General features: G+C 38.4%; 1 protein-coding gene across 1 annotated transcript; it reads left to right on the top strand.

The window, feature by feature from the left end:
- The first annotated feature begins 1,451 nt into the window (after nt 1-1,451).
- LOC132051580 (uncharacterized) lies at nt 1,452-13,136 on the top strand. The gene is made up of 8 exons (XM_059442717.1): nt 1,452-1,614; nt 6,894-6,956; nt 7,064-7,135; nt 8,243-8,835; nt 9,349-9,469; nt 9,556-9,839; nt 9,920-9,952; nt 12,587-13,136. Exons 4-6 carry the CDS (start codon nt 8,243-8,245, stop codon nt 9,826-9,828), a joined length of 987 nt encoding a protein of 328 aa, XP_059298700.1. The 5' UTR covers nt 1,452-1,614; nt 6,894-6,956; nt 7,064-7,135; the 3' UTR covers nt 9,829-9,839; nt 9,920-9,952; nt 12,587-13,136.
- Nucleotides 13,137-14,203: the final 1,067 nt, after the last annotated feature.

Here is a 14,203-nt window from a genome sequence, read left to right as displayed (position 1 = left end):
GTCGTGGTCAACCACCAACCATGCGTGTGTCAGGCGGCGCCGTCAGTCTAATCCCACCAAATCCGTTCAGAGCTGTCCTTGTTATTATTATTTTATTAATTCACATTGTACGAAGCCCATGGAGGCAGCACTATAAATATGGGACACCCCCCTCCTTTGTAGGGGGTTGGCTCCTTTACATTCAAGAACATTTGTAAGAAGAACATTTGTAAGAAAAGGATCTCATATACTTACTCACCCTTTCTTTTATTCGGCCAAGGCCGTTTTCTCTCAAGAATTATTGCTAATCATATAATACATTGCCACAAACGTTTACATCTTTGGTCGCTTCATTGGAGAGCCTTCCAATCTCTATTTCCTTTATCTAACATACGTCAAGAACAAAGCACATATCCTATATCCACTTACAAATTCAATTGATTATCCAATTTCGGGGTAAACACCGATTATTTGCATCAAAAACGAAATTACATGCATAGATATTCTACGGTCATAATCCGAAGATTATAGTAACTAGTTTGATGTCTATATTACTATACTGCTAATTCGTTGCCCTTACGCCAATGGGGTCTTAATTTTTACTGGATCCTACTTTGTGAATTGCTATGAACTGTAGAAGATTTCTTCATCTGATTAAATATTTAATTTAAGATTAAATCTGGATTCTATGTGCATTGTTCCCTCTAAATAGGCCTACATCCGAGATATTTTCTTTGTCTTTTCATAAGGCTGATCTATTGATTTATTTAAGACAATAAATATGTTTTATTTGAAAGATTATTTGCTTTAACTATTTGTTTGTATCAAGATGCAGATTCATTTTGGAGAAGAGAACCTTTTTAAAGGCTCAAGGGTGAGTCTTATTGCACTTTGGTCTATTATGCCATTGGTTGAGGGTAAGATGATGGATTCAAGTCCCATCGCACCATGAGGATAAGACATCGGGTTTAAGTCCTAGTGCACCATGATGATAAGATATTGGGTTCGAGTCCCATCAATTTATGCCCTAACACGCCTTTATATGGCACTACTAAAAAACTGCTGAAAACCGACCTACAAAAACCGACCACACTGAGGTCGGAAAAAAAAACGACCTCATGAAGTCGGCATAAGCATGTTTTTTTTTTTTTTGTAATTTTTATTTTACAAGAACCAACCTCAATAGGTCGATAATTTAATAATAAATTCCTAAAAATACGTTACCGACCTCATGAGGTCGGAAACCTGACTCGCTAAACAGTACCGACCACATGAGGTCGGTAAATATTTATGAGAAATTTAATATATAATTAATTAGGCGACCACATGAGGTCGGTATGTTAATTTAAAAAAATTCAAAAAAATTTATGCGATTAAGCGACCTCACTAGGTCGGTAACTAAAAATAAAATACTTAATTTACCGACCTCATGTGGTCGGTAACCCAAAAATAATATCAGCCATCTAATTTCACATTTCACATTTCCCCCCTTTCACATTAACCCCGCCCCCCCTTTCTCTCGTCACCACCTCCTCTCTCCCTCTCTCCGATTGCCGGCGATTTCAGCCTTCTCCCGCCCTCCCCGCCGTCGCCGCCCCCTTTCCGGCGACCTCTTCTCCCGCCATCACATTTGAGGTACTTATTTTTTCATAGCCCTAACTTAAGGGTTTAAGGGTTTTTGTTTAAGGGTTTTCATACACCATTCCTAAGATTCCATTTCTATCTTTTGGATGCTAAAGACCCATCCTTTTTTTGTGAAATAATTTTTGGGGTTCTTTCATAATTCCATTCCATGGTATTTAAGGTAAGGTTTTTTTTCCCCCTAACTGATACAGCATTAGTGACTATTATTGTCTGAAATTGTATGTCGACTAGGTACAAATTGTACTTGATCGTTTTTTTTTTTCTTTTTCCCATAATTCTATGGTAGTTAAGGTAGGCAAAATCTTTTTCTTTAGCTCTGGATTTGTAGAAGTATAAGCATGTTTATGTTAGTTTTTTGTTGACTAGCAACAAGTTATTTTTTTGCTGATATTTCGATTTATATTACTATATTTTTGTTTTAACTTGGCTGCTTATTTTCCCTTTTGAAAGATCTTTATTTTTCTTGTTGGGGTTGTTACATATTTTCTGTTTTATCATAATTGGGGATTTTTTTTTGTCAAAGTGGAACTGTGGTTGTTTTTAAATTTCTGTGAAGGGATAATAGTTTGATGGACCATTCGATTTACTTTCCATTCTCAGATACTACGCGTGATGGCTGCAAATTAGCTTTGGTAGATTTAGTAGAATAATGTGCGAACTTAGCTTGTTTGGATAGTGTCCCTTCTCCTTCACATTGATTGAGGCTTTGTGAGAACAGATTCCAATTTGATTGAGGAATCTATAGGAAGAGTGATGAGAGTGTTCAAAGGGCAAGAAATTAATCGGAGAAAGAGTCATGTTTTAGAAATTCACAACAAATTAGGACAATCAGAAATATTTTTTTGTGACTTGAAAGGACATAGTATTATTCCACGTACTGTTACTGAAGTGGGGTAGGTGGCAGTCCTGGAGGGAAAAAAGAAGAAGAATGTCGGTGAAAGTTCTATAATTTTAAGTTTAACTAGTATGTGTACCCGCGCGATGCGCGGATAATGATAACATGCAATTGAATGAAAGTGAGAAAAATAAACAACAGCATACATATAAAATGAATAACTATAAATTCAGAACTAAATGAATATAGAAAAGTAGTCATCAAATAGATATATGTGGGGCAAGGATTGACTGGTAATCAGATATCCTACATTCATGCTGATATAATATTATCCTAATCTAATAACATTAGATGATAGGAATTATCTGATTACCAGTCAATCCTCCCAAGTCCTAGGTGTTGTAGTATTTCCCATTTGGTGGGACATTCTTGTTGTTTTGGGTTGCTGCTAAATGCTTTAAACAATTCTACAAATTCCATTCTATGCTATTTTTAAAAAAATAAATTAAACCTTGTATTTGGGTATTAACAATTTCAAATCTTGTGTAATTTGTGTAGATGGAATCTCGTAGTTGGATGTACTGTAGGACAAATGATGGTAGAGGGGGGATGAGGCAAGAATTTATGGATGGTGTCATTGCTTTTGTTGAATAGACAATGACACTTGAACCTTTTATAATAGAAGGCTTGGTTAGGTGTCCTTGTGAGAAATGTGCATGTAGGAATTATGAGACACCAGAGATTGTTAGGCTTCATCTCTATACCCACGGCTTTCAATTAAATTATACAGTGTGGACTAGTCATGGAGAAACGGATACTGGTTTGGGAGGATTTCAAAACTTTGTTGTTGGCGAAGGTAGTAGGTCGGCAGAACCTGATGTCCAAAATTATAGAATGCACAACATGATTCAGGATGCTTATGGGATGCATTCCGATTTTGAATCCGGTAACCATGTTGAAGAAGATCCTAATGAGGAAGCTAGTCGTTTTTTTGAACAGTTGAAAGATGCTAGTCGGCCTTTGTGTGACGGGAGTCCGCACTCTCAATTGTCTATTGCTGTTAGATTAATAAGTAACAAAGCAGACTAGAATGTTCCTCAAGGGGCAATGGATGCTGTGATTAGCCCTATACGTGAATTAGTTGACCCGAATCTAGAGATACCTGTTAACTACTACAAGGCAAAGAGATTAGTGTCAAAGTTAGGACTCTCGTCCTACAGAATTGATTGTTGTGAAAAGGGATGCATGTTATATTATAAGGATGATGTCGGTCTAGAATCTTGTAAGTTTTGTGGCAGAGCTCGTTTTAAGCGGACTCGTAGCGGGAAGAGAGTTGCTTTTAAGGCGATGCATTACTTACCTCTTATACCAAGGTTAAAGAGATTGTACGCATCAAATAGCTACTTCTCATACGAGATGGCATAGTGAGAATAGAAGGCAGCCCGGGTGTTATGTGTCATCCATCAGATGGAGAAGCTTGGAAGCATTTTGATAGAACATATCCAGACTTCGCAGCTGAACCACGGAACATTAGGTTGGGTTTATGTTCAGATGGATTCACTCCACATTCTGTTTCTGCTGCTCCCTATTCTTGCTGGCCTGTTTTCTTAACACCGTATAATCTTCCACCCGAGTTGTGTATGACTAGTCCATATATATTCCTTAATTGCATCATTCCTGGCCCGCGTAATCCAAAAGTTTTGATTGATGTATACTTGCAACCTTTGATTGATGAGCTGAAACTATTGTGGGTTGAAGGGGTTGACACGTTTGATGTATCGCGTAGGCAGAACTTTAATTTGCGAGCTACGTTAATGTGGACTATTAATGATTTTCCCGCTTACGGAATGTTGTACGGTGGATGACAGCTGGAAAGTTAGCTTGTCCTTACTGCATGGAAAATACTAAATCGTTCACTTTAAAATATGGCCATAAAAATTCATGGTTTGATTGCCACCGTCGCTTCTTGCCAATGGATCATGAGTTTCGAAGTATGAAAAATGCATTTAGGAAGAACACAATTGAACGAAATTGTCCACCTCCAAGACTGTCGGGAGAGGATATTTGGGAGAGGGTTCAAAACTTTCCGAAGGTTACTGAAGAAGCACCGTACAAGTTCGATGGGTATGGGTCAGCACATAACTGGCCTAAGCAAAGCATATTTTGGGAGTTACTATATTGGAAAGATAATCTTCTCCGACATTGATGTCATGCATATTGAAAAAAATTACTTTGATAACTTGTTCAACACAGTGATGGATGGTAAGGGCAAGACAAAAGATAATGCAAAGGCAAGAATGGACGTACAGGAATACTGTAAGCGAAAAGAGTTATGGTTACAGGACAAACAGAACAGAGTCTTCAAGCCTAAGGCTGGTTATTCATTCACAATGGAGCAAAAGCGAAAGATTTGTCAGTGGGTCCAGAACTTGAAGATGCCTGATGGGTATGCATCAAATTTGGGAAAACGTGTCGATATGGAGAAAGGAAAGTTACATGGGATGAAAAGTCATGATTTTCACGTTTTCATGGAAACTTTACTCCCCATTGCATTTAGTGGCTTGCCTACCCGAATCTGGAAACCTATGACAGAAATTAGTTTGTTCTTCAAAGACTTGTGTTCTAGCACGTTGAGGGTAGACAACCTAGAACAGATGCATAAGAATATTCCTGTAATCACAAATAAGTTGGAGAAGATTCTACCAGGGGTTCTTCGATGTGATGGAACATCTTCCAATTCACCTTGCGGAGGAAGCTAGACTCGGAGGCCCAGTTCAATGTCGGTGGATGTATCCTTTTGAGAGGTAATGAGTCTAAATTTTTATTTATTCCTATCAAATTGTTTAATTTAAAAACTCACGCTTAATATAATATTATGTAGGACTATTGGCAGGTCTAAGCGATGTATCATGCAGAGACATAGAGTGGAGGGCTCAATTTGCGAAGCATATCTTGCTAAAGAAACATCTCATTTTTGTTCTTACTACTTTGGAGATGATGTTCCTTGCTTGTGAAACGGGCCCAATCGGCACTACGACGGAGGTGTCAGTCCGATGCTTTCGCGAAGCCGATATCTATCTTCAATCGACCGGGTACGGGATCAAAAAAACGTAAAAACAGAGAATTGAATGATATGGAGTTTAAGTTTGCGTTGACACATGTCTTGCTAAATGTCATATTATGAGTAAGTTGCTATTATATTGCACTAATTATGCAATACGAAGGCATAACGACTAACTCTGTTGCCATTATGTTGGGCAGTTACTTTGTACAGGTAAAAGACGAGTCTCAAGTGTACGAACAGTTTGCAACGTGGTTTAAAGATTACGTAAGTGTTATATGGGTTTTTCATAAAGCTATCTTAAAAAAAAGTGTGCTCGTTCTGAAATTGCTAAATTATTATTTCTTGACTACTAATAGGTACATAGTACACAATATGGTTACCATGACCAATTTTTGAAAGACATATCTTGGGGACCCAATAGCGTCTGTTCTATGGACAAATATGTGGTAAATGGTTTCAAGTTTACTACCGAAGAACACTCCAATCATATGAAAACTAACAACAGTGGGGTTTGGGTTAAAGGTGGTGATGGAAACCAAACGGGGGTTGATTATTATGGTGTAATCAAGGAGATCCTAGAACTGGGGTTTTCTAGTTTTCAAGTAAAGAAAATTGTACTTTTTCGGTGCAAGTGGTTCGATCCAACACCAAATAGAGGTACGAGGGAATTCAAGCAGTATAACATCACCGAAGTAAACCACACAAGGGAATACGGGGCTTATGATCCTTTTATTATTGCACAAAACGTTAGGCAAGTGGACTATGCCCCTTATCCCTTGCGCCCAGATAAGTCTGCTTGGTGGGTGGTAATTAAAACCAAGCCTGTGGGTCGAGTGGAAGTGGAAAATGTGTTGCCTGTTGTGTTCCAAGCTGACGACGTATCAAGTGTTCACCGAACAGTTTACAATGAGTTAGAAAATGATTTAGCGCATCCAGAACACATATTAGAAGAAATTGATATAGAAGAAATTAATCCGTGCAGGTGAATGAGCCTAATGATGAAAATGAAACAACCGATGAGGAAGAATGGTCAGAAGAGGGAGATGGTGATAATGACGAATAGCTTCTCTTTCTTTTGCATCAGCCGGGCTACATACCTTTGTTGTTGTGGCTTATGTTGTGAGTATGTTGTTTATCCGTATCATGATCCCCGTTTATCTTCGCTGAATGTTTGTGTTTTTTTCTTTGTTTTACTTATACGTACTCTGTTGTTTTTAGGATTTCTGCGAATGAATTAATAAATTTTGATAAACTGTTTCTTTGAAGTGCAAATCTGTTGTCCATCTGCTGCACCGGGTCTTCAACTCTTGCAGCGAACTGAGGAAAACCAACAAGATTAGATTCATTTCTGAAATTATCCTATTCTTTCAGGTGTTTTCAGCTTTTAGGTTTGTGCACAATATTACAATATTTGAGAAGACTGCAGGATTCCAGGTATTTTTGCTTCAGAAGAGTGGTTTAAGCAAATTTGATTAGTGTCAATATGCTTGTTGACCTCCTAATTAGTTGACAAGTCCTTCGCATCTTTGAACCATCTTCAGGCTCTAGTGCATTTTCGATGCGAGAAGCGCTACTTCAGCAAAGGATGCCCTGGATGGAAGAAGCATTCCCAGGTGATTTCGGATTTGTATTTCAGTTAGTCCTAGCTATGTGGCAAATGAGCTTATCAAACTCTTCTTGTGCTCATATCAGTCTTAGCTATGTGGCAAATGAGCTTATCAAACTCTGCTTTTTAATGCTGCTACAGAAGAAATTTATAACTAGTAGCCTAGGATTTGTGAGCTTATTTCTTTATTGTGTAAGAAAGGGGGCTGATCCTGGTAAAAATTGCTGGTCAGAAAGGATGATTGTTTGGTTGTACTATGTAATTTAGTTGGCTAAAATTGAGATGGTTGGCTGGCTGTTTAAATTACATATGGTTCAGCAATTAATGAAATTCTATGATTTTGTTTGGGGAAAACTATATCTCTAAATTTTCATAGCAAACTCAATTTGTGTGCCAGAGAAATACTTATTACTAGCTACTACTTATTTTTCATGCAGGGCAGTTGACAGATTTTTCTCTTGCATGCATTAGGTACTTGATTCCGGAACTGGGACCATGTACCCTTAAAATCACATATTCTGCCCATACAGATCTGAGTGTGAAGTTTCAGGTATAAATGATCTCTATCTCCCTCTCCAAGTTCTTCCTAATCTACAACAGAGTGTGCAGTATATAACTGCTGCCTGCAGTTATGAACCAACTTTGCATCAATTTACTTCTCTTCAAAACACCAGCCACCATATCACCCCGCCACCGATGCCTTCGAAGAATTAAAAATATGTGCCAACCCTTTTCCCACCAAATGCCCACGATGCAAAGAGTCCAAATTTGTGCCCCATATACTGAAATAAGATTGCATGAAATCCAAAAGTAACGATCTTTGCCGGTACTCGCTTCGAACCAATTGTGCACTGAATCCATCTGCACAGCCATTTCCCTATTTGTTACAATTATCCTCAACCAAGTGTGCACAAACTAGTTCTTCACAGCCTGCACCTTTTGAGACCAATCAGCAGCAACCAATTTCCCAGTATAAACCTCTTTCCTTGATATTCTTGGAATGCCCTTTTAATTGGTTACTCTTCACAGAACTACCATGTAAAAACACTCAATTTTAGAACTTTCTCTGGATTCACTTCTAATATATATATATATATATATATTTGATATGTAGATGACAGGTGATAAAAGGAGCAAGGGTATTGCTACTGCCCCAAAGAAACATAAAAAGAGTAGTAGGGCTTTGTGGAAAGAGCCAGGTCCCGCGGTGACTAGAGATAGAAGCCCGTCGCCATATCTACCACCACGGGGCGCTCCATTACCTCATCCACCACGCGGGGCTTCATTACCTTATCCACCACGGGGCGCTCCATTACCTTATGATTCTATGATGATCGGCATGGGCTATACTCAACCATCTCCGTTTAATTATGTGGATCCCCATGTTTCTCCACATCAGGGATTCACTGAGGCACCTCCCTTTACACCTGGTTATGATACCCCACAGGGCTTCAGTCAATTGCCTACCGGATCTCAGCGGGCGGCGTCTAGCGGTACTCCGACGGCTACTCCAAGCCCGACTGTATCACATCATTCTTCAGCATCTACTGCACGGTTTGGGGTAGACGGTCTTCACCTTGGAGGTAGTAGCTCTGAGCCCGACAATCGTACCACAGATGAAAACTTACCTGCAGGTGGTGTGGTTGCTCCACTGCTGGAGCATTATGATGCCAGTGGGCGCCTGATCATCGAGCCTGTGGGATATAGGTATGAGTTATCCTTTCACGAGATGTTATTTGTTTATTTATTTTTATTTTTTAAAGCAAAGTCCACTAGGCTATGAGCCTAGGGCTGATTCAATGCATATAAAAAAGCATCTGAAACTTTCCATGTATCATCTGTGACCTGCAGGAACTGTTGCTTTCTTTCCATCACATAATGATCGTTAGTTTGTTGACATGAATCTAGCATACAAGTACAACAGAGCAGTCATAAGTATAATCTTCCAAAGATAATAGAAGTGCTTATTATTTTCACTATATAAAGCTTAAGCATAAGAATAATCTTACTTTAGAACATCACAAGTTAGATTCTCTCATCCTACTTTCCGATATTATTACATAGCTATGGCTGGATCTTGTAATGCAACAATGCAGAAGTTCCATCTAGACCTTTATTGCGGAAGTAATCAACATAGTCTTTCACTGAAGCATGCATACGTCGGAATAATACCATTGAGATGTTAAACCTCTAAGTGTTTAATTGTTTATGTTTTTTCAGTTTTTTACCGGACAAAGCTTCAAGAATTCTTTCGCGGACGATACAGGGTTGTTTCACGGACTCGCCGACTTGGGGCAAGGTGGAACCAGACCAGAAGAGACAGATCTATCTAACCTTTAAGGTGTATGAATTTATTATTTTTATTCAAATAATTTACTACAATATTGATTGATTCCTTATTAATAAACTCATTACTATTCATTGCAGAGAAAGTGTTTCTGGCTCCCGGAACATGAAGCTCATGTCGCCCAAAACTTCGAGAAGAAAGCAGGGCAGCTGCTAAAGGGTGCATTAGCAAGGGTCCGTGAAGAACAAGCAAAGCCTGATTGGATCCGTCCTGAGGCCTATAACAAGCTATTGCAGTACTGGGCGTCCGATGAATTTAAGAAACAAAGTGAAAAAGGGAAGCTGGCCAGAAATTCTACAAAGGGTGGCGGCTCACTACACACTTTAGTGGGGCTAAGAGCCAAGCGGCTGTGAGGAAGGAGCTGGTATTTTTCCTTTGGTCCCATTGTAGGATAATCAATTTATTTCGTTTTCTTTATTAATTACTCAATTATTCTTTTTGCAGGAACTCAAAGAAAAGAGGATATTGCCTCAAGATTGTCACGACCCGAACTACGGGCCATGACGGGTATCCGGGGCTAACCACCGAACACCACTCATTACGTTATCTATATGCTCTCATTTATAATACTTGCTCAAATTCATGAAAATATATCATCATATGAAACATAATTACTTTTATAAACATAAGCCCTTCGGCTATCAAAATAATATATACATGCATATACATACAGACCATGGGACCATGCTACCCACACTGCGTATCTACGAGCCTCTACTGGAATACTAGACATATGGACGGGACAGGACCCCGTCGTGCCCAATCATGAATATATACATATATGTACCAAAAGAATAATCAGTGGCACCTCCGAAAAATGGAGTGCTCTCAAGTCAGCCGCTAGCTCCTATGAGTCTGGATCACCTCCCCGTCTACCCGTGGGCATGAACACGGCTTCCTAAGAAAGGACGTCGGTACGAATATTGTACCGAGTATATAAGTGTGAATGAAATAAGCATAATAAGAATATCATAAGTCATGAGATGGAGATACAACCTGCGCACTCTTGTAATTATAGATACATTTCATATACATTCATCATACATAAGCACATCGTGTAAATTATCATAGCGTATGCCTTATCATATCACATATACATCATCATGCCATACATGCATCGTCCTATCAATCATACATCATCATGTCGTTAACCCGCGTCCGGGTAACCGTCATATGCCGCCCACTAGTGGTGTCATGCCCGGCCTTCTAGGCTCGGTAGAATCATAGCAGCCTGCCTTAGCGGTGACATACCCGGCCATCTAGGCACTGTGGAATCGTACGCAGCCCGCCTTAGCGGTGACATGCCCGGCCAATTAGGCGCGGTGGAATCATATCATCATACATAGCATGCATTTATCATCGTACATTATACATCATCATAAAGTCATCACTATCATTCATTTCATATTCACACCGTGGTTTCATCATAAGTTAATATCATGATACATATATCATCAATTCATACAATAGAACTTGAGGGCAAGTATAGTTGTGTCGGGGTGACGTAAGGTCGTGGACCCCTGACTTCATTATGGAGCATTCGTAAACATTCTGCCTCACCTTAAAGGAACAAGCATAAGGTGAGTGTATACAATGATCAACACCAATGGGCTACGTATAGCTTCATCAGCTTAATTGGAACATCATATCATAGGCTATAGCATCTCTAGACTTAAGCTTATCATTATCATAATCGTAATCGTAGCATATCTCTTATCTCGTATGGCTATTCGTGAACAATGGCTCGTAGCCTTCTTGAAGATAGAACATTCATAATAAAAGAGGAAATTCATGCCATAGGACTCATGCCTTAGAAGAAAGGGATTAGCCTCACATACCTTTGTCGTTTAATTATTCTATCGCTTGCTCGTTCTCCTTTAATGCACTTGCTTATATCTTCAATGGAATTCGTGTCGTCATTAGCTAAACAATCATGGAAACGTACTTACTAAAGCTAGAGAAATTTGGGCAGCATTTTCTTTGTTTATACTACTTTCCTCCATATTCCATATCAACTCCCAACATTCATAACAACATTCACAATATCGTAAACGATAGGCATCATCTAATTACGTTGGCCACAATTCATGATTTCACTACCATCTTCCATAATCATGACAAAAGTCAATCATCGCATTCTTTCATATCCAATACTTCTTTCATGTTCTAAATATCATTTATAACGTATTTATATCATCAACATAACCATTTCCATGATTCAACTCAACTACTATTCAATAATGACACTATCCTCATATTTGTGACCCATTTCCTATACTCTTTCACAATCCATGTGTTTCAACTTAGAAATACTTCCAATAATATGAAAAGGTCATGAAACTCACCTTAGATGAAGAAGGAATAGGCCTTGATCGATGATACACTTCTTGCACAAAAACCCTACTTCATCTCTCTTGGGTTTTCTTGATTTGAATGACTTTGATGGAGTTTCTTTCACTTGATTCACTTGATTTCTTGTTGATGATCTTTGATTTCTATTGATTTCTCATGGATGAAGTGTTTGGAACACTCTAGAGGTTTCTTGAAGTGTGGAGGTGGGAGATGAAATGAAATGAAATGAAAAAGGGTCCCTTCTATAAAATTCACTTCGGATCCGATTGGAATATACGGACCAACATACGGTCCGTATAATTTCTCTTCGACCGTATGTTGGACCGTATATTTGGTCAGTAGAATATGTCATTCCGGGCTGGATCTACGGCTGGACATACGGTCCGTAGATTTTATACGCCGTATGCACGGCCGTATGTTTTGATTTTCCGAGAGTTGTTCCGTCAACTCGTTTGATCTCCGATCCTTATGGAACCTTCTTAACACTCGTCTATCACTTCAATACCAATCTAAGGGACGTTAAAACTCTTCCTTAGAGCATCATTCATACCCCATTAGTTCAACACTTGAAATTCCTATCCGTTACACTCGACTTGCGACTCACTTCCCTTAACAACTTTCTTTCCTTAACTCGAATATCTTTGGAAATCTTAATTAGGATCATCAAATACTATTTCTTACTCATCCAAACCTCGTGTATACCCCTCGCTCGTCTATTCACTGTACACTAACGGGGAATTTCCAAGGTGTAACAAAGATGAGGCATTCAGAATCACTCACGTGAAGAAGAAGAAAAACAGTGAAGAACCAGACGAATGGGTCGAGGAACGGGCTAAGCAGTCCTACGTAAGTTTAATTGAATTTCTTTTTCTAAAACAGAAGCTTCTACTTTTCATGTGCTTTTATCAAGCCAGGATTTTACCCTTTGGTGTGCAGTATATCTATTGCTTTTATCTCTTCACTTTCTCTAATTGGTTCCATATGAATATATGAAAAAGAGAAGAAAACTATTTATATATAGTAGTAGTACTACTGCAAATTACAATTTGCAGCTTTTGTCAGTGGATATAAGTGAACATATAAGGAAAGATGTTTTCTTAAATTGCTAATATATATCAGTACCGAAGTTCAACTCAACTCTAATAAGAACTTCAGTACCTGAAGAAGGAGAAAAGAAAAAGAAAATGAAAACAAGACTAGGACAAAATAAAAGCTTCAATACGAATCACAAAAATTCTCTCTTCCTCTACTTGCTGTCACAGATAGAGGCTGCTTAAAAGATATTGTACATGTAAACTAGGGAGAGTTCACTTCGGAAAAACCTCAGTCAACAGCCGACATGATTCTTTTTGCGAAGGAGCAGTCAAGCATGTTTTTTGGTTTGTATCCCATTTATCCAGAAAGAAATTTCTGGTCTGCCATCAATAAATTGACACAGCTACCAACTTAGCATTGACAAATGCTATTTTTTCACTGTATTAAAGCTGAGTTTCATAACAGCCAGACATCATATTTCAATTACAACGTAAACTTATTTGGAAAGTTTAAATTGAAGTACCATTTATAATTACATGATTTATCTATAGGCAGTAATAAAAGCAGTCCTCGGAATGTCCTGAAGCAAAATAATTCTAATGACAAGGACCATTACCCCGTGGAAGAGCTCGGATATAACAAACGTAAAATAACTTTAAAGATCTTCAGTAAAGTTAAACAAGTTTGATCTCCAACATCTTATTAGAGTTGAAGTTCTTATTAGAGTTGAAGTTCTTATTAGAGTTGAAATTTCTTTTGGGCAGTACCGAAGTTGGTATTACAAATTGCTAATATCAAACTAACTAGAATTATTAAATTTGCATTGTAACTGATGGTAAAGACTAGTCTTTCATCATGGGATAGCCAAAGAACTGGTTCAGTGAAATGATGAAGTGCCATATTTTCTACGATGCATATTCCTTTTGATGTTGTTGCAATGTAACGATCGTTTAACGATTTTTATAAACTTTGTAGAGCATAAACTCTAATCCCATATCATTACCTTTGTAGTTTGGATCAATGAGAATAGAGTATAAGTGAAAAGCATGCAAAGTGATCTGTTTTCCCTTCATTTTCGATTTTGAGAATGGGGTGCAAGTTCGAAATTGTACTTAAATATGCTTCGATAAGATAGTGTCTTATATTGGTTTTACCATTTAAAAAGCTAATTTTCCTTGTTCAATTTGATTCAATTTCAACAATCACGGGCGAGTTATGCGACGATCGCCACAGCACGAGCCTACAGATGAACAATTGAATGAACTTTGGATGGCGACTGTTGGTGGCCCCACTAGGTTTGGCACAACTTATGGAATGGCAAATAGAGCATTTCGTAAATTT

Source organism: Lycium ferocissimum, chromosome 4 (genome assembly GCF_029784015.1).
Source record: "Lycium ferocissimum isolate CSIRO_LF1 chromosome 4, AGI_CSIRO_Lferr_CH_V1, whole genome shotgun sequence".
In the NCBI taxonomy this organism is placed as follows: Eukaryota; Viridiplantae; Streptophyta; class Magnoliopsida; order Solanales; family Solanaceae; genus Lycium; species Lycium ferocissimum.
The sequence above is the reverse complement of the archived record's forward strand: the minus strand, read 5'-3'. Positions and strand labels throughout refer to the sequence as shown.